Source organism: Carlito syrichta, unplaced genomic scaffold (genome assembly GCF_000164805.1).
Source record: "Carlito syrichta isolate Samal-C Ts95f unplaced genomic scaffold, Tarsius_syrichta-2.0.1 Scaffold309104, whole genome shotgun sequence".
Lineage (NCBI taxonomy): Eukaryota > Metazoa > Chordata > Mammalia > Primates > Tarsiidae > Carlito > Carlito syrichta.
This window is the reverse complement of record NW_007253200.1, coordinates 259,191-279,617: the sequence shown is the minus strand read 5'-3', so window position 1 is coordinate 279,617 and position 20,427 is coordinate 259,191. Positions and strand designations below refer to the sequence as shown.

The 20,427-nt window shown below is 38.7% G+C and overlaps 1 protein-coding gene across 4 annotated transcripts in view; it reads left to right on the top strand.

Moving 5' to 3' along the window:
- Positions 1-20,427, top strand: part of KCNN2 (potassium calcium-activated channel subfamily N member 2) — a 137,944-nt gene that overhangs the window by 89,160 nt on the left and 28,357 nt on the right. For all 4 annotated transcript variants that reach the window (XM_008066782.1, XM_021716965.1, XM_021716963.1 and 1 more), the window contains one exon: positions 19,293-19,434. In XM_008066782.1, the coding sequence (XP_008064973.1) occupies positions 19,293-19,434 (142 nt within the window). The remainder of the gene's footprint in view (positions 1-19,292; positions 19,435-20,427) is intronic.

The following is a 20,427-nucleotide window of genomic DNA, read 5'->3' as shown; positions in this document are numbered from 1 at the left end:
AGAAAAAAAGCATTAAAAACTGGTTTTGAAACATTACCTGGTTATTTGGGATTAAACCATCAGGAATTTACCTATGTCAGCCAAACTTGGCAAGTCTCTTCACCAAGCTGAAACTGTTTCCTTGGTGACACGACAAGCTGCTCCCATGTTTCTGTCCTAGGATACAGCTCTTTCTTGCCCTCAGGCAGTAAGTTTCTGTGAGCACCTATTCTCTGTAGCACACTTTACCTGATGTGTTGGAGCTTATATGAATGGCACATTATGGAAGACTTAGATCACAGATCTGCCACTAGAGTTCACAGTCCAGGATAGGTGAGAAGTGTGCACCAGAATGGCAGTGCAGGTTTGAAGGGATACATGCCCAAGAGAGGAAGAGAAAATGCTATGGCATATGAAATAAGTGTCATTGGCACAGGACCTTAAGAATATGAACCGAGGGAGAGAGATGAGAAGGTGGAAGAGAAGACACACACTATTCTGTTTGAGAACACAGTGTGTACAGGTGCAATCAGAAGGGTAAATAGGAATTTTATTTATAGGGCCCTGAAACCAGCACAAGAGAAGATATTTTCTATAAGGGAGTGACTGGTTATTTAAATGCTTGAGAGCATGGGGGCCTTTAATAAAGTATAACAGTTGATTTAAAATATTTCTGCTTCAGTGGAAGTCTTGTAGGTTATTTTCAGCATCTGGTCACATAATGTTCATTGTTCTTATGTAGAAAGAACTTTAGAATCATTAGGAGCTGCTTCATTGGGATTATGTAAGGAATGTCTTGCTTCCTGAGTCTAAATCAGATTGAAGAGTTAAAAAAGAACAAGAACACAAAGATCTCAAATTATCCATTGCATAAAATATTTAATTTCCTATGAATAAGTGGATTTTACTAAAATTATTTTTCTGCCCTCAAGGGCTCTCAGGAAAGCAGTTTAATGAAGGGTACTGATTTTAGAAGCTCTTAAAATTTTTATAGTAGAAATAAACTGTGAAGGCACATGAAATAGATCCATGGGTGGCAGGTATTGAAACCTGAATGCCAGTGGGTGAGCCTCAGATTTTCTAAGGAGGAGAAGCCTAGCATGTGTTTGGAAGTACAGGGACCAGGGATCTAACTCTTGTCTGGTTACAATTAGCTTTGTGACCTTGGGCAATCAGTTCACATTTCTAGGCCTCAATTTCTTTAGCTATTAACTAAGAAAGTGGAACTACATGACTTCTAAGATCCATTTATCAGTCATAAGTGTAGAGAAATAGACAATGAAAATGCAGAGAAAGAACTTCAGGGAGAAGAAATGTAAGTTTTAGTAACTAGTGGGTTCCAATTTTCTTTCTCTAAACTAAAAGTGACAGAGAAAGTGACCGAGTTTTTTACTTGTTTTGTGTGTGTGTGTGTGTGTGTGTGTGTGCATTTAATTATCTCTAGGCTATTCTTCCATCTTATGGTTACATCTTGTTTTATTTAATGAGTTATTGTGTTGATTGCCATTAAAATCAGGCAAATGTTTTACTTTTCAGCCTCATCTTCTTTCTGCAGAACCCTTGGAATTGAGGCATGTTCTTATTTATGTGCGACATACATGCATGGTAATAATAACACAAGATGTTTAATATAGTAATTGTAGTTCTAAATTTTGTTTTCTGTTTCAATGTGTAAATCTTGTTAGCTGTTTGCAGCATTTTGTCACATCATCTTTATTGTTCACATGGAGAAGGAACTTCAGAATCATTAGGTGCTTCTACATTGGGCTTACATAAGGAATTCCTTTCCTCTAGAGTCAAAATCAGACTGAAGAGTTAAAAACAAAGAGCAAAAATACAGAGATCACAAATTTGCAAATGCTTACAATATGTAATAGTCTACATATTGAGGAACTTGTTCTTTTATCTTTTATATAGCTTTCAACAAGACACAGTGACTATCCCTTAGGACAAATGGTGGTAATACCAGGTGCCATGGACCATATAGCTGGGGTTACCTAACCCTCTTTTAGGAGGAGGAAGGGTTAAAGTATTAAGGAAATTCAACATGTGATAATACAAAACAGTAAAAAACCTATAAATAAGAGCAACATATGACAATGCAAAACATTAAAAACCTTATATATAAACCTTTAAGCAATACCATATTTGTCATTCTAATTGGCTACAAGACAAAAATACAACTGTGGCAAGTTTGATTTATCCTGCTTTTATGTTCCTATTTAAAGCAATTAACTTCCAAAAGTAAGGTTTCTTTAGTGATTTGACCTGTGGAATTTTAACTTCTTGTAATTCATTATACAAACATTTATTAAGCTTTTATTGGGAACCAAGTATTGAGTCAGTCAATGAGATTTCAGACTCAGTCCTTCTTCAGGTATTCAATGACCACTGTAAAAAGCAGACAACTAACAAAATAAAATTATAATTTGACACAAGTGCTATGATGTACATATGGACTGTACTTAATGGAAGTAGGGAATTACTTTTCAGATAGGATAGATGTTGAAGATGGAGAAATGGGGGAAACATTTAGAAGCCAAGAGCCAAAGACAGTATAGTTTAACATGTAGCTACTGATAGGAAGAAATGACAGGAAATGTGGATTGGGACCAAACTGTTAATGGCCTTGGATGTCATGCTAAAGAGATTGGACTTTTCTTTCTAAGCAGTGGAGAATCATCCAAGGTTATGAGCAAAGTACCGTAGATTTATGTTTTAGAAAGATAACTTAGGGAACAATGAGAAGGGTTATATAGCGACTTAGGCTGGAGACAAGGACAAAGGCAGACTGGTAAAATGTCAATTACAATGGACTAAGCCTCTATTGACTCATCCATAGAATAAGGTAAAGGAAATGAGGATTCTCTCACTAATTCATTTACTAAAACTCTGTTCTTGAGCATCTGCCATGTAACAGTCATGCTGTTAACTAGCTCTAGGCATATAGCTTTCAATAAGACATAATGACCACCGCTCAGGACAAAGGATGGTAATACCAGGTGCCATGGACCATACAGTAGGGAGTCCCTAACCTACTCTTAGGAGGAAGAGGAGTTAGAGTATTAAATGACTTTGATGTTGTAATCTGAAAGATTAGCAGCCAAGCTAAAAGAGGGACTAAGGTATAGGAAAAAAAGGACAGCATATGAGAGTCCTGGAGGGGTAAGAGCAATATGTCTACCATGGATTAAAAGTACTTCAGCTAGAGCTTAGGATGCAATTTCAAGACAAACAATAATTAGATTGGAGAGCTCAGGCCAAGAATGGCTCAATTTAGAAATGTTTGAAAGTGGATGCCCAAGCACATCATGCCTTCTTGATTTTAGTGATGAGATGTAGGCAAAGTTGACTCCAGCTTATCTAATTTCAGGCACCTTGGTGTTTGGAGATACCATCTTAACAGATGGAGGGAGGACAGCTATGTGTTGTATAACCAGCACTGAAGAGAGACAGAGAGCACCATTTGGATGTCTGTGTACTGTGCTGACCTGAAGCTTCACAAAATGCTCTTCTTGTCTCAACAAGTGAGTCAGGGCATGGGACATCACTGAGGAAAGCCTGATACTCTTTCTAGAAACCCCCCAAATAGCCCTTGATATAGTGTTTCTCCTTATACCCCACATTGCACCAAGCACAATGTGACTTGCACAGTGTGGGTCTTCATTATCCATTCATTGTATTCCGTTTCTGAGCCATCATATCAAGGCCACCGGGTGTCCTTGGTGTTCATTCTCAGAAACAAAGTTCAAATGGTTCTGAGTTGCATATGATTGGAGATCACAATTCTGAATGCAGTAGTAACGTGTGTGTGTGTGTGTGTGTGTGTGTGTGTGTGTGTGTGTGTGTGTGTGTGTGTCTTTTGGACAGTTCTGCAATATAGTTCATACTTGCTTTTCTAATTTGTATGTTTCTAGGTCAGATAATTTCTATAAGCTGCCTCAAAGCCTGTGTAAAACACACAAATACTTATTTATATCCTCTAGAGTGCCTCTGTGGTTACCCAGCTGTGCACATAGTAATTCTTAGCCTGATTTGGTAGAAGGGAGGAGAAAACTGGTGCTGATCCTATTGACTTCTACCTGCATAGCTAGTCCTTCATCATCTACGTTCACCATTCTAAGGACTTGGTGCTTTTAAATCCAGCTATTGCATTTGGCTGTGGGTTTGACTGCTATCAGCCTAATTTTGTCATTTTGCTGTAAGAAAATATCTCTGGATTTGGTAGGTTTTCACTGGTAGTACAGCTTAATTGGAGAATTTAAGTAGATCATGTCATTACCACATACTTGTAGTAAAGAGATAACTGACAAGCATTACACAACTGAGCTCCAGCTCATGGGTTTGTTTGTTTGATTTTTGTAATTCTGATCCTTAATGACCTTGGTCACCTGCAAAACAGTCAAAGTGCAGAGGCTGTTCTCTGGCCAAGTTTCCATTGGTAATATTCCTTTGTACTGATTCCGGTATTCTCTGTGGAAAACAAGTTAATGTCACCAATTCGGTGAGCCAAAATTGTGATGCTCTTTGGAAAAATGTCTGCTGCATTTGTCATTGGTTGTCTTTCACCCGTGTAAGCTGAGTGTGTAGCCCACTTTACTAAGTATGCACGCTTCCCTCCTTGCTTCTACAGGTGAAAACCTTCAACCAGGAAGCATTTTTGACTACCACTGTACATTCCTAAAATAGTGATAGCTGAAGGGTAATGAAAAGATTTTGAATGGTTTCTCTTTTTTCACTTTTCTGGAGTAGTTGGAAAGCTATGTGATCTATTTGTGACTAGTCCTGAAAAATGAGACTTTTTAAGTAATTAATGGGCTGACTAGTGTTGAAGTTTTTTGAGTTTTCATGATTTATTTAGTGATTCTTCTCCAACCATTTATTTATATATTTAAAAAAAAATGTCCTTGCACTTATTTCCATGATTTCTTTATTCACTTTCTCACTTTCAATCTCCCTTTCTTCCTTCCTTGTTAACCCCCTCTTTCCCTTCATCTCTTCCTTCTTTTATTTTCTGCCTGCATAAAAATAATTTTCTGGCTTCAACCACACATAATGTGTTAATTGCAGATCTCTGCAAGGGTGTTCTGAAGATTTTGTGAAACGGGATTGATGGGTCTTTAGTGGTGGTGGGTTGAGTTTGAGGCAGCTCTGTTCACCATGCATGAACCTCCTGCATGAACCTAGGCCTGTGTTTTAATTCAGTTCCAGATATCTTGGGATTACTGTTTATATTATAACTGTCCATGCTGAATCATGCAAGGTGCAATTAGTAGACACTCTAAGACTAATTTCTAGAATTAAAGTGGGAAAATTTAACTAGTAAACCTTGACAATGTCCTTCTTCTCATCTTCTCTGGAATCACCTTCATCTGAGAACTCTCTCTTCTCGCTCAGTTTGGCAGCTCAGTTTTCTGATTCTTGTCTCTCTCTGAGGAATAACGTGATGGTGTTCAGGAATGTTATGCTTCCCTGGAAACATAGCCTGAAACCGTGAAGTGCTGGAGGCTAAAATTTCTTGTCATCTTATGTTCTAGGCAGGATTTTCTTTTGCTGTATTTTGAAAATTAATAATTTAGAATCAATTTGTGATCACTGCCTACTGTAGACGTGGCACCTTAGAGCTGGGTTGATTTGGATTAGTGGGGCATAGTCTTTCTTGGTTGAGAGGTCTAAGCAGAAGCCCTGTCAAAAATTTCGAGGAGTACACGACTGATGCCACATACAGAGTTGTACCTCCTTCTTTGGCCTGCCACCCCGGAACTAAAGTGTCAGTGTTGGTTGGGGGAGAGGAAGCTGAGAGGGAAGGGGAACAGAATGGCACAGAACGGTTGTGGGCTTTCTTTTTGCCTTTAGACTTCCTGTTGCTGAACGTCCCTCTTCCTTCCCACTCTAATTTTGTGGCCTGATGTGCCCCCACCCCTTGCTGCTTTTGCCCTGCAAAGGGAACTCTTTACTCACCTTCCTTTTTCCTTCCTTTCTTTATCCAGTCCTCTTTTTGCTCTTTGTTCTACTGGTCACTGTGCTCATTGATGGTGACAGCACAGTGTGGGGTAGGGGAGAAGGGAGTAAAACCCAAAGCTACTTATGCTCAGAGATGCCCTCAAATGTGTCACCTCACCTCTGTGCAAGAAGACGGGTTTCCAAAAGTCATGACTTTTCTTTGAATCTTCTTTTATGTAAATGGAAAAGAATCTGCTCCATGTAGAACATACAGTCTATATAATGAGGAGGAGGCCTTCGGATATCATTTTGTTATCTCAGTGCTTACAGCCACCTGGTGAGGTAGATGGTCTGATTCCCATCTTTGAGGAAAGTGAGGCTCGGATGTTGAGACACAGTGCTCTGGGTCACACAGAGCAAGATGTGGGGTAGTACCTCTGAATCCTTATCAGTTCTTCCTGTCCTTTATTTCAGAGCAAGTAAATATGACCCTGGCTTTTATATCTTCAAATGCTTGTTCATTTTCAACACTGAATAGTTAGAAATACCACAGGGATTTTTTTTCTCTCTCACAGATTTAGGAGATAAGGTCTGGTCTTTGATCTAGTGAATGTAGAGATACACTGCCACCTCAGATTTACTACCTTAATTTGGATCTCGAATGGACTCAGCGTCCAGAAACTTAACACAACAAACACACTCATGGAAGAGCCAGCCCTTAACATTCTTGTTGACACCATAGGGCTGCTGTAGGAGTCGCCTAGGACTTGTTCGCTTCAGCCATAACCCCTGTTTCCCACGTGGAATACCACCTGGTGCCTAGGGTGCCCAGGATGGGGGTTTTCACTGCAGTGTGTTCCACAACGTCCCGTCATAGTCCCCCTCTGGCACTGATCTGGGTCTGCAGAGCAGCTGTGGGAATAAACTGGTGTGGGACTGCCACCTAGTGACCACTCACCATGCCATTCTTTACTTCTGAGAAATGCAGTGAATCTGTCTGCTGGCTGCCACCCATCATGGAAAATCATGGTAGGGACTTCTAAAAATAGAGTCCGTCAGACCAGTGTAGACGTGCTTTCTCTGCTATCAGTAGAGCCTAGCACATGTCAGACATGGACTATATTAAGTGTTTTTGAAAAATTGACTTGTGGCTAAGGGAGTCTTGGGCCTGGCCGAGCGTGGTTCCATTTGTCTGCTGGGGTTCCAAGCTTCCTCTTGGAGGAGCTCACAGTATATGCAGAATGCCTGGCATGCAGCAGGAGCTGAATGAATAGAGGCTACCCCACAGAATTAAAATACCTACCGGTTTGGAAATTAGCAAAGAAACAGGAGGAAAGGGAAACTTGGACAGAAGTGCTAGCCTTGGTTAAAATATGATTCTGGAATTTGATATTTTCTGGATTGCCTGGAAAGGATCATAGGTTTGAGAATACAATTATCTTCAGGTCCTTGTGCCAAATTCCAAGGTTTTCTAGTGTCACGTCCTGCAGATGTGTTGATTTGGTGCCAGTCCCAATTTTTCTGGTGGTCATTACTAGAGTCCCAGCTGCCCTGAAGCTCTAGACCAGTGGTTCTCAGTGGGGGCAATAGTGTCCGAAAATAGTGGAAGTTTTTCTTTCTTTCTTTGTTGCTGGGTGGGGCCAGGGATGCTCTATATTCTATTATGCATGAGACATCCCTACTCAACAAAGAGCTGTCCTTTATCCCCCTTGACCTTGGATTGACCTGCTGGATATTATGCATATCAAAAACTTCTATACTTTTCTTAGGTTAGCCCTAAATCTATTTTAAATATAAATAAAAATATTTTTGCTTAGTTGTAATTGATATTTAATTTTTACATAATGCTATTAATGTATGTATGCATTGGGGTACAACTTATTGATACCATCTGTATTCCTCTAGGTTTTTAACATAGTAGTTATAAAGGTATGAGATCTAAGACTACTAAGTTATTGACAGATGAATCATTGCTGAAGTCATTTATTCTAATATATCATGAAAACATATACATGAATACTAGAATTAGACAACAAAACATTTTTGTCATCTTTTCAGGGAAGCCCGATAAGTGTAATTCTTCAAGTTTGAAAATTCGCTTATGTTCTGTCATCTCTCACTTTTCCTTCAGGGACTTTAAACTTTATTTTAAAGTAAGCTTGTGTTCTTAGAACATATCCACTGAAGGTCTCTACACAAAGGCAAATATTCTATATCCCAAGTGGGAATGAAATTCTAATTAGCCAATGTTAACACATGAAAAGAAATCCTACCTTTTGCAGAACCATAGCCCACCACACACACACACACACACACACACACACACACAGAGAGAGAGAGAGAGAGAGAGAGAGAGAGAGAGAGAGAGAGAGAGAGAGAGAGAGAGACTCAAGTGTTTAGCTTTTGATTTTTCTAAATGAAGAGAGGAAAAAACTCCCAAGGTGAAAAGTTAAAGCAGCAAAGTAAAATCAAATTTTTAAAAAACTGACTTTGGTATTTTAGATTTGATAAAGAATTTCATAACTTACATGAATTCAAACTGGATCCTGCCTAAGCTATGTTGGGCTTTCCCCAGTGGCATTTCATTGCCTGTCTCTGTTACTTCTCTTTGGTTACTTATTGGTTATTTTATTGAGGTCCTCAAGATCCTAAAACCATGTTTGTGTTTTCATTGCTCAGTGATAGGGAAACAGGAGAACAGGGAGGGGACTCTGAGAGTCGCCAATTGGGCATTTCACATTCTCTGGGCTGAAGGGACTTTTCATAAGTTATTTCCAGAATAGCTGCCTACATAAAATTACAGCATTTACACTTTAGAGCACCTTTCACTTAGAGAGGTTTTTTGTTTTTTTAAATTATTAAAGTGTTTGGAGTTACTGGATTTTACATTTTATTAGAATTTAAAACTATAGTTTTAGGTGTCAGTGCTGTAATACTATTTATCACTCATGTTATTACTTTCAATCTGCTGTATATATTTTTCCAAATAGGCCTTAACATCTGGTATTCACATTTATTACAATTTGCGTGTTACCTTATTTTTGCAACCAATTTTCTCCCTTACTGTATTTTAAGCTTCTCATGAACACTTACTATTTTTTTATTTGTCTACATTTTCTCAATGTCTTCCAGAGTTTCTTTACAGATGTACATGTCCAACATGTTATTGAATAAGTCCTCCAGAAATAAAACTGATGGTTCTCAGATTTGATAGCACATTAAAATCACCTGGGAAACTTTAAAAATTTTTTCATTTTCATGGTCCCATCCCCAGATAGCTTGGCTAATTGGCTGAGGGTGGGGCTTTGCATAACTATTTTTTAATGCTTTCCAGGTGATGCTAATATGCAGCTACGGGTGAACATCCTTGATATAGATCAGTGGCAAAAAAGAGATATTTGTTAACTCTTCTTTCTTAGCCATTCACATTCAGCACTTTTCTCCTTTGTACCTAGATATGTGCCTTTTGTGAATATCTTTTTACACTTATGTGTTTTAATTTATTGAGTAACATATCTTATTTGCCTTTACTTTAAATCAAAACTACATGCACATGGTAGTGGTTTTGAAGAAGACCCTCTCGAATTCCTCTCACCTCTCTGGGTCTGCAACTGGTGAACATGTAAAATAGACATTAGGCAGATTTGTATAACACCACCTGACTGTAACCAAATGGGCCGCCTAATGTTCTGATGACTTTCGATATGAATTAGAGTAATTGGCGCACACTCATACGCTGAGTCTCCCTCTGTCCCTGGGAAGCTTAGCACATAGAAAAATGAAATATATCTGTTTTTGGGCAAGCCAAGCAGAGAGAGGGACTGAACTATACCTGCTCAGTTCCACTCCCGAATTCTCTATCCCTTCCCTCTACAAAACCAGGAGAAACTGATTCCCTGTCCCTTTGTCTCTCCAGTACACAGTCACTAGTTAAATAATGTTAGAGGCAACCATGTTAATGTTTAGCTCTCACCTATTTTTTCCTCTTTGAAACTTTTTAAAATTTTTATTCCTGGGATTTTAAAATTTGCAATGATCTGCCTTGACTTCAGTCTTTTCTTATTCTGTATGAAAATTCGCAGTAGAATCTTCCCTTTAGAGAGAGATGCCCACCTTCCAGTTTTCCTGTCGAAGAAATGAGATGGCATTTTCATTTTTCTTCCACTTTCTATATTTTCTTTCTAGGACAAATGTTAGACCCTCTATGTTGCTTCTCTAAGAATATGTCTTTTTTGTTCTCTTTTTTATTTCTCTTTTTTATCTTTTTGCTATACTTTCTGGGAAATTTCCACCGACTTACATTCTAATTGTATTATGGTCATTTTTTCACTATAATTCTGAATTTGGTCCACTTTTTATCTTCATTCTGTTTTATGGATGCAATATTTTCCTTAATATTTTCTGTGATATAATTTACAAGGTTCAGGAATCTTGTTTCCTTCCTTTTTTTCCTTTCTTTTCCCCTCCTTCATTTGTCTGTATCTTTTCTGCAGATACCATATGTCAAATGTGTGCTGATTATTTCCCGTTCTTTCCTATAAAAGAGTGGAAATTGGAATCCAGCTGGAAGCTCTGTATGGGGAATGGGCTTATTATGTGGTAAAAATTATCGTCGGATGAAAGCAGAGTTTTTCATTAGGACATTCTGGATATTAATACATAGATGTCCTTTCTCTGAAGCTGTTTTGTTTCTCCAGAGAAAAATATGCCTTCTTTGTATTAACAAGTTCTAATATTAGGGCCAAGTATAGATAATTAAGAAAGGAAACTAGAAATGCCGCTGTTTGGTTTAGAAACTTGAACATAGCCAGGCATGGTGGCACGTGCTTGTAGTCCCAGCTACCCCTGAGGTTGAGGTTGGAGGATTGTTTGCACTTGGGAGTTTGAGGCTGCAGTGAGCTATAATCACACCATTGGCTATAGCCTGGTGGCAGAGTGAGACCCGTTCTTAAAAAAATAAATAAATGTTTTTTAAACTTGAACTTAATCCCCATGTTTTCAGCCCCAAACATCTTATTACCCTTAGTTCGGCCATGAGTCCCTGAGTATCCAGACAATCCCCAGAGAATAAACCTATCTCCTGTAAGTTGCCTGGGTATTCACCATTCCATATACTTATACTCAATCAGTTCTTCTGCTTTCAATTTTGGGTCTTACCCATTCATTGTGTGATAACTGGTTTCTTTGACAATTTGTGGCTTTTAATTGGAAGTACATGGAGCATGTATATTTAAAGTGGTTTCAGATATGCTTGAGTAGATCTTCCCTCTTGCTATTTGTTCTGTCTCCTCTGTTTGTTTCTTCCCTTTATTTCTGTCTCGTTGGATTATTTACTTTTTATTTTTCCATCTTATATCCTTTATTGGTTTATCAGTTATTATTTTTTGATGTGTTATTTTACTGATTCCTTGGGTATTTGTAGCATACAAGTATATCTCATTTCATTGTGCTTTGCAGATATTGCGTTTTTCACAAATTGAAAGTTTGTGGCAACCCTGCCCTAAGCAAGTCTACTGGCATCATTTTTCTAACAGCATATGCTCAGCTTGTGTATGTATGTTGTATTTTGGTAATTCTCACAATATTTCATTCTTTATTCATTTGATTATATCTCTTATGGTGATTTGTGATCAGATATCTTTGATGTTCTGATTATCATTTTGGGGGGGGACATTACGAACCATGACTACATAAGACAGTGAACTTAATCCATAAATGTTGTGTGCTCTGTTTTCTCCATTAACCAGCTATTTTCTAGACTCTCTCCCTCTTCTCTGGCCTCCCTATTTCCAGAGATATGATAATATTGAAATGAGGTCAATTAATAGTCCTACAATGGCCTCCAAGTGAGAGGCAGAGCCACATATCTCCTATTTTAAATCAAAAGTTAGAAGTGACTGAGCTTAGTGAGTAAGGCATGTCAAAAGCTGAGATAGGTCAAAAGCTAAGCCTCTTGTGTCAAACATTTAGCCAAGTTGTAAATGCAAAAGAAAAGTTATTGAGGGAAATTCAAAGTGCTGTTCCAATGAACACATGAACGATAGCAAAACAACCTTATTGTGGATATGGAAAAAGTTTGATCTGCATAGAAATTCAAACCAGCCACAGTAGTCACGTATGTTTAGGCTAATCCAGAGCAAGGTCCTAACTGTCTTCAATTCTCTGAAGGCTGAGAGAGATGAGAAAGCTACAGAAGAAAAGTTGGAAGCTAGCAGACGTTGGTTCATGAGGTTTAAGGAAAGAAATTGTTTCCATAACATAAAAATATAAGGTGAAACAGTAAGTTATCCAGATCATCTAGCTAAGATCATTGATGGAAGTGACTATGCTAAACAACAGATTTTCAATGTAGATGAAACAACTTTCTATTGGAAGATGATGACATCTGGGATAAATCAATGCCTAGCCTCAAAGAATAGGCTTACTTTCTTTTTAGGGACTAATACAATTTGAAATTGAAGTCAATTTTCATTGACCATTGCAAAAATCCTAGAGTCCTTAAGAATTATGCTAAATCTACTCTGCCTGGGCCCTGTAAATGGAACAACAGAAGCTGGATGACAGGACATTTGGTTGTTTTTGTTTTTGTTTTTTGAGTTGGAGTCTCACTCTGTTGCCCAGACTGGAGTGCAGTGGCTGCTCCCGGCCACTGCAGCCTCGACCTGCTGGGCTCCGGCAATCCTTCCGCCTCAGCCTTCCGAGTAGCTGCAACTACAGGCACGTGCTACCATGCCCGGCTAATTTTTTTTATTTTATTGTAGAGATGAGGTCTCGTCAAGTTGCCCAGGCAAGTCTCAAACCTGCGGGCTCAGGCAATCCACTCACCTTAGCCTCCCAAAGTGCTGGGATTACAGGCTGAGCCACCGAGCCTGGCTGACAGCACATTTGTTTACAGCATAGTTTACTGAATATTTTAAGTCTGCTATTGAGACATACTACAACTCAAGAAAAAAAGACTATTTTCAAATATTACCACTCACTGAAAATGCATCTGGTCAGCCAAGAGCTCTAATGGAGATGTACAAAAAGATCAATGCTGTTTTCATGTCTGCTAGAACAGTATCCATTCTGTAGCCCACAAATCAAGGAGTAATTTTGACTTTCAAATCTTATTATTTAAGAAATACATTTCATGAGGCTGTATCTGATAGATCTGGGCAAAGTAAATTGAAAACCTCTGGCAAGGATTCACCACTCTAGCTGCCATTAAGAACATCGTGATTCATGAAAGGAGGTCAACATTAACAGAAGTTCAGAAAAAGTTGATTCCAACACTCATGGATCTCTTTGAGGGATTCAAGACTGCAATGGACAAAGTCACTGCAGATGTGATGGAAATAGCCAAATAACTACAATTAGAAGTGGAACTTGAAGATGTGATTGGATTGCTGCAGTCTCATGATAAAACTTGAGTGGATGAGGAGTTGCTTCTCATAGATGAGCAGAGAAAGTGGTTTCTTAAGATGGGATCTACTCATGAGGAGATGCTGGGAACATTGTTGAAACAACAACAAAGACTTTAGAAAGTACATACTCTATAAAGCAGTGTCAAAGCTTAAACAATTGATTCTAGTTTTGAAAGATGTTCTACTATGGGTGAAATACTAATAGCATTGCATGCTACAATAAATCTCTTTTGTGAAATGAAGAGTGTGTCTGTGTAGCAAACTTCACTGTTTTCTATCTTAGTTTTAAGAAATTGCTACAGCCATCCGAACCCTGATTAGTCAGTAGCCCATCAACACTGAGGCAAGACCCTCCACCAGAAAAAGATGACAACTCACTGAAGCCTCAGATTGTTAGCATTTTTAAGCAATAAAGTGCTTTTCGACTGAGGTATGTATGTTGTTGTTTTAAGACATGGTATCACATGCTTAATAGACTACAGTATAGTATAAACATGATTTTTGTGTGTACCAGGAAACAAAAAAACCCATGTAACTTACTTTGTTGCAGTATTGGCTTTACTATAATGATCTGGAACTGAACCTGCCAGATATGCTTGTATTTATACCTGTAGGTATAATGTACCTACATTAGCACAATCTTATCTTTACCTGATCAATATCATTTACTAGTCTATCTTCAACTAATACTGTATCACTTTACATATGGTACATCTACTTCTCCAACCTCGGGTAGTTTTACAGGCAGGTACTGATCAGTACTGGGCTGAATGATCAAGGAGACCCCTCTGTAAATCTCTGGATTGGTCTCTGTACAGATCTCTCCTCTCCAGTCTTTGGTTGTCTTGAATTCTTGACCTCCGGATTTCCAGCTCTGTCCTTCAACATAAAGAGACATCTGGGCTCTGCCTGGTATCCTTTCCCGAGTGGCGTTCTGGAGATTCTCTTTAGTCATTAAACTGGGACAACTGTATGGCTCACGTTACTTGTTTTTCATCTCTCAGGAATCACTGTCCTTTGTTGCTGGATGACCAATGTCTTGTTAGCCACTTTTTCAAAGATTTTATCTGATTTTTTAGTTGTTTCACTAGAGTAGAGTGTTCAGTAGAGAGTGTAAATCTAGCCCCTATTGCTCCATCTTGACTCAAAACAGTGCACTTTCATTCATATAAGAATGTGTTATTTCTTGTTCTCTGATGTCTTCTTCTTTCCCTTCCCTTTGTTCTTTTGCACTTACATCTGTTTTTGTTGTTGTTGTTTGTTTGTTTGTTTAATGCCTTACTGTTATTTTAGTGGTATTTATGGACAGTGTGGATTCAGGAAAGGGAATTGAAGGTGATTGATCATATGCATTAAATCTCCATAATGCTTTTTACTATATAACTAAGGCCGATATTTGAGACCACAACTGACATTTGACACGAGATATTTTTGCCATTTAATGGTAAGTTTAATAGAGAAGGATTAATGAACATGGTCTGTCAGCTGTTAACCTCCATGCTTGAATTTTTACAGGTATAAAAATACCTTTTAAATTGCACACAGATCTTGGGACATAACATGACAAATCTGATTTGTGTTGACTGATGAGCAGAAATTATTTCTCTATGTATGCGATCCTGAAGGCCTAGCATGTAACCTAGGTCAAGTCAAGTTGAGGACAGATTTCACATTGTCACACTAATTACTTCAGCAAACACCAGTTCCCTGCTATCTTTTTGTAAGCATTGGTGACTATACAACAATGAATAAGGCATAGTCTTTGTCTTCAAATTCTTTATGATCTCAATTCTAAGGGCATGTTAGATGATCAAATTATACATTACATGTCTTAGGACCCATGTTAACGTTTATTGCATGGTGCTAGAAATATCTGCATGATGCTCCTAGGATACAGAGAAAGGACCAGACTGGAGCATTATGATGACCAAAAACTGTACAGTGTCTGGAGAAGGGGACCCACAAACTAATTCCCAAAGTAACAGGACTAGAGAGATGGGAGAAGATGTTTCCTGCCAAAAGGAAATGTATCTGCAGGGGAAGAGAGTGGTGAAGAACAGTGTAACTGCCAGCTGTTAGTGTGAGGGTGCTGGGGGAGGCAGGAGTGCAGGGCAGAGGCGGCCTCACTCGTGGGAAGAATGCAGGGATTCCCTGGGAATGGGATGATAATGCCTGTGAGCATTTATTTACACATGTTGTAGAAAGCTGTTGTGTTTGTGATCTAAGAAACAGTGCTAGACCTGCAGTCCTCAGTGAATGAAGAAATAAATTAGAAATGGAAACTAAGAAAAGAAACATTTTGGTTTGTTAGAAACTTAAAGGTTATCTCACCATTTTTCAGTCTCTTGCAGTGCTGTAAGACAGTTCCAAGAGCCCTTTGCCAAAACCTCAGCATCCTTACTTTAAAAGCTTGAGTTCATCAGGCATTCCTTGCACTAATTTTAATCCTATTTAATGTATTTTCTTTTATTAAATCAGCATACATTGTGATCCAAACTTGAAATTTGCTACATGAGTCATTTCTTCATGCCTTTCTCAGAACACTTCTCCTTGTGGAGAAGAAGGTTGGAATTGTCTGAGCAAGTCTGTGAAACAAACCTCTACTGTAAGAAATGTTTTGAAATTTTTTAAACCTTAAATTAGACATATTAATCATTCACAGTGGTGTGAATCTGGCATAGATTAAAAACCTGGGGGTGTTCTAAGTGATAATGTCATCCTGTTGGTAAGTCTAATATTTTTTTCTGAGATGCCAAAAAAGAAGTTAGGTGATTATTCTAATGGTATCTAATTTGGTCCTTAATTACCTCATTTTGAATATTCACAACTAAGCACGTCTGAATGTAACATAAACATTATTTTGAGATTTTTCTATTCTGAGCTATTTTGTAAGGCAGGTTTATTATTTCGTAAGCAAAAAGGATAATTTACCAGTGAATCCCAAGCTCTACAATACCAACTCCTGGAAAGATATGTGTTTCTAATTAAGTCCCTTCAATACAGGATTACAGTCTCTGGCACAATATAATGTGCACAGCATATAATAAACACTGAATGATATAATGACATGTTTCTTGAGAGTGTTTGGCAAAGAGTCAAATGAGGATGGGAGAAATTTGCATGTACATTTTATATGTATACATTATTAAAGGTGAACAACTAAAAAGAAGTTAGTTTGCCTAAATGTTCCAGTGGATGGTTTTCATTGCAATTAGCAATCATTTACTGCTACAAACTTTGAACACCATACACAGAATGCTACAGGAAGGACAGATTGGAAAGACTTCCACACCCATTCCAAAGTTGAGATTTCCGTGTAGGTGACAGCCATGAAAGGTGCCTCCTGGAGACCCTTGCCTATAGTTTGAAATCTCAAACTTCTCTGAGTAGTTATTTGCTCTACCAAAGGAAAATGGTGTGCCTAGCAGGTAATAGTGTTCTGGTCACTCACAGTGACAGTGTAAAACCTTGAAATGAAGATTGCACTCAGACACAGGCACATTTTCTAAGTGTCCTGAAACTAAGTGTCTAAGGACACTCTGCTGATAGAATATAACTGTTTCAGCCAAAGATTGTGCATTAAAACATTGAATGTCAAATGAGAAAATGCAAGTCAAGTGCTGAATACATAGTAAATACTCAGTAAATATGAAATGTACATATGTATGCATCAGGGCCATTAACACTTAAGTGAATCTATTAGCTCTCAAGTAGATCAGATCTGTGTATAAATCACGCTTTGTTAAAAAGAAACTTTACTTCACAATTTAAAATTGAATAGGAAATGAATTCTTTTTCCTCCCTTCTCCTGTACAGCCCACACTCATGCCAGGTTAAAATATGCCCTGTTTTAGAAAACTGCTTGAAAAGGAATGCTTACTAAAGCGCCCCAATATCAATAAGGGTTTTAATCTGGAACTTATTTCTAAGGGTTGTGTTTTGAAATGAAAAGCACATTCTCCCTTTAAAGCTCCATTAGCTATGTATAACAGGATCCCAGTACAGTCCATGGAAGCCTGCTTAGCTCTTTGTAGCTAAGCATAGCACTAATCACATCAGCCTCTTCCTAGGTATGCATTACGTAAAAATATTCTAGGGAAATGCACTCACCCATTTTTCTGGAATGTAAGGAGTACATTTAATCTCACCCCACTTTTGGCAGTGACAACCTTTATACCAAGACATTTTGTGGAGAGGGGCCTCTGTAGCTAGGTTCATGGTAGCTGTTCCTTGGGTCTGGAATAGTGGAAGTTTCTGCCCTCCTGCCACCAGAAACTTGTAGGATATTTCTCAACAGGGCTGGCTGCCTGTCCACATGCCCTTTCCTTTTATTTCAGGAGATCCAGTGGTTGTCCTCACTTCTTTTTACTCTGGAGTTCCTCACTCACTCCAGCCAGGAGCTTCTCTTTCTCTAGTCTAAAGTAGCAGGAAACAGAATTTTGTAGCTTCTCTCTTACTTCTTTGGAAGAAGACAAAGGTACAGAAGTGATAAGCATGTCTTTTGTGCCCAAAGATAGAATGTAAGATCGACTGATACTTCAGAGAAAGGAAGTACTCCATGAATCTTCTGCACTTTTGATTTTTAAAGGAGGAAACAACATGAGATGAGGAACAGAGAAAAAAGCAAAACACACACACACACACAGGGAGAGAGAGAGAGAGAGAGAGAGAGAGAATGTGATGGCCAAATGTAGGTTGTATATCGGATTAATCCTGGGTCTCTGGCCAGGAGCAATCCCTTGCCACAGCAGCCCTGGCAACATGGTTAGGGGTTTGAGTCGAAAGGCAAGATTGAGTGAGTAAAGCCAGAAGATAATGAGTACTAGGCAATTATCAGCATACTTTGTAGAGCAAGAAATGAGGAAAGGAAAACCCTCCTAGTGTCTAAGAGATGAGATGGAAGGATGGTCCTTGGAAGAAGTTGAGTAAAAAGCAAGGAACTCCTTGCCCCCAGAGTCTGGGACTGTGACTGCCATAGAGACCAGAAGAGGACCACCCTGCCTCATGACTACCCAGAACATACATCCAGAGCAAGTTCTTCTATGGTGACAACGCTATGGCCTTGTTGTCGTATGTATACATGCTATTGTCCATATCATGAGCACAGGTTTATTGTTTAGTACTGTTAATTAAAGAAAAATGTGGTAAGATACTTATCTCTGATATAAAAAATCTTTCTGGCCAGTTGAACTTGATGTCTCAAAGACTAATCAAGATCCACTGTATCCTTCTCCCTTTTTTTGACTGTAAGTTCTTTGTATGCAACTGGTGAAACAACAACTTCTCTTAAGCTTTAGCACTGGACAGGGCCTCTGTGATCAGAGGTACAGTTTCTGTCTTCAAAGAGGATGGCTAGTGAAGGACTTCTGGGTAGACAGACATTATGGTATGGTCCTGTGGTTGGGGGGGTGCACAGGATACTAAGGGAGCACAGAGGAGGTGCTGGGCAGAAGAACAGACAGAAGAGACTTCCACCTGAACTTATTTTGAAGTAAGCTAAGGAGTTAGTTCGTAGTAGGGAAATAAAGGTAGCATAGGACAGTCCAAACAAAGGAACAGTATGATTCCTTTTGCTAGAAAGAAGTGGGTTGAGACTGGACAACTGCATATTGTCTCCTAGGTCTGGCACAGCTAGGCATCAAGGGGTGATGGGACATGGGCAGAGCCCAGAGGAGTGTATCTTATACTCAGATAAATGTGCATGCATCCATTTTACACCATTGAGAAAATCAGTTTTCATAGTGTACAATTTCTCTTTCAGCTTATTTTAAAATTTGAGGCACTTCCTGATGTCCTTTGGATGCCTTAGATGGAACTTCAATTGTATTTATAATTGCAACCTTTGAAAACTTCTAAATACAGTAGTATATAGAAGACATGGTAAATTCATTGAACTGAATCAAATCCTGGGCAGTCATACTGGAGATTAATTATAAAAGACTGGCTTTGTTTGCTATTTTTCAGGTACCATGACCAACAGGATGTTACTAGCAACTTCCTTGGAGCAATGTGGTTGATATCAATAACTTTTCTCTCCATTGGTTATGGTGACATGGTACCTAATACATACTGTGGGAAAGGAGTCTGTTTGCTTACTGGAATTATGGTAAGTGTCTTTTTACTTCACATCTCTTTTATATATGCTCAGGAAGGCACTTAAACCATTCAGTCCATGTGCATAAGTCACTGTGAACTATTCATTTTCCCATTAGCAGGAAGTCAGTATAAATAAATCAGTTATGTGTTGGGAAATAATGTCAACAGTTTTCATCATAATTCTCATCATGAAGTTCTCATGGAGAAGTGGAACCGCTGAATGGCTTTCTGTGGGCCAGGCACTAATTTGATAAACTAATCTGATCTTCGAGCTTTGGCTTCAGCGTCAGGAAGTTCTTTAAGTCTGCCATTTCCTACTTGCTGTTTGAATTTACGTACATTTCTCTGATGCTTTCTTCATTTGTAAAATGTAGACCAAAATAATTATCCTGAAGTGTGTTGAAGGGTTGAAGACCCACATTAATTATAATATTTATTGTTTATTCTCTTAACAAATGTTTGTTGAGTGCCAGACACTAGCCTAATGACTAGGAATACAGCAAAAGAAGACAGAAACTGCCCTGCCTTCATGGAGTTTACAGAAGACCTACATTCAAAAAGTAACGAATGAGTAATTATTCATTACATTTGTGTAATTAGTAAAGTTTCTATCCTGTTCTGAGGTCTAGGGGAAGAAATATGGGATCAACTCAGAACTCATCACTGACAAATTAACTTTTAAGCTGAAGAGAGAAGAGTGAGTAGCCAAGAAGGGAGGGAGGAAGAGCATTCCAGGAAGAGGAAATGGTTTATTTGAAGGCAATAAGGCAGGGAGGAACTCAGTACATTTGAGCCAGGTCACTAGGCCAGGAACACACAGAGCAGAGGGGGAAAGTGGCCTGGCATGGGGAGGGGCTGGAAGACCTGGTTTTGTGGAACACTTGAGAAAGATCTGCTGCGATGGTGACCTGCCATTGTTCTTCTGGGATGCTTAACAGGCTCACAAGCATTTTTGTTTGTTTGCTTTTGGTTTTTGGTTTTGTTTTCTTTTTACCCCTCACAC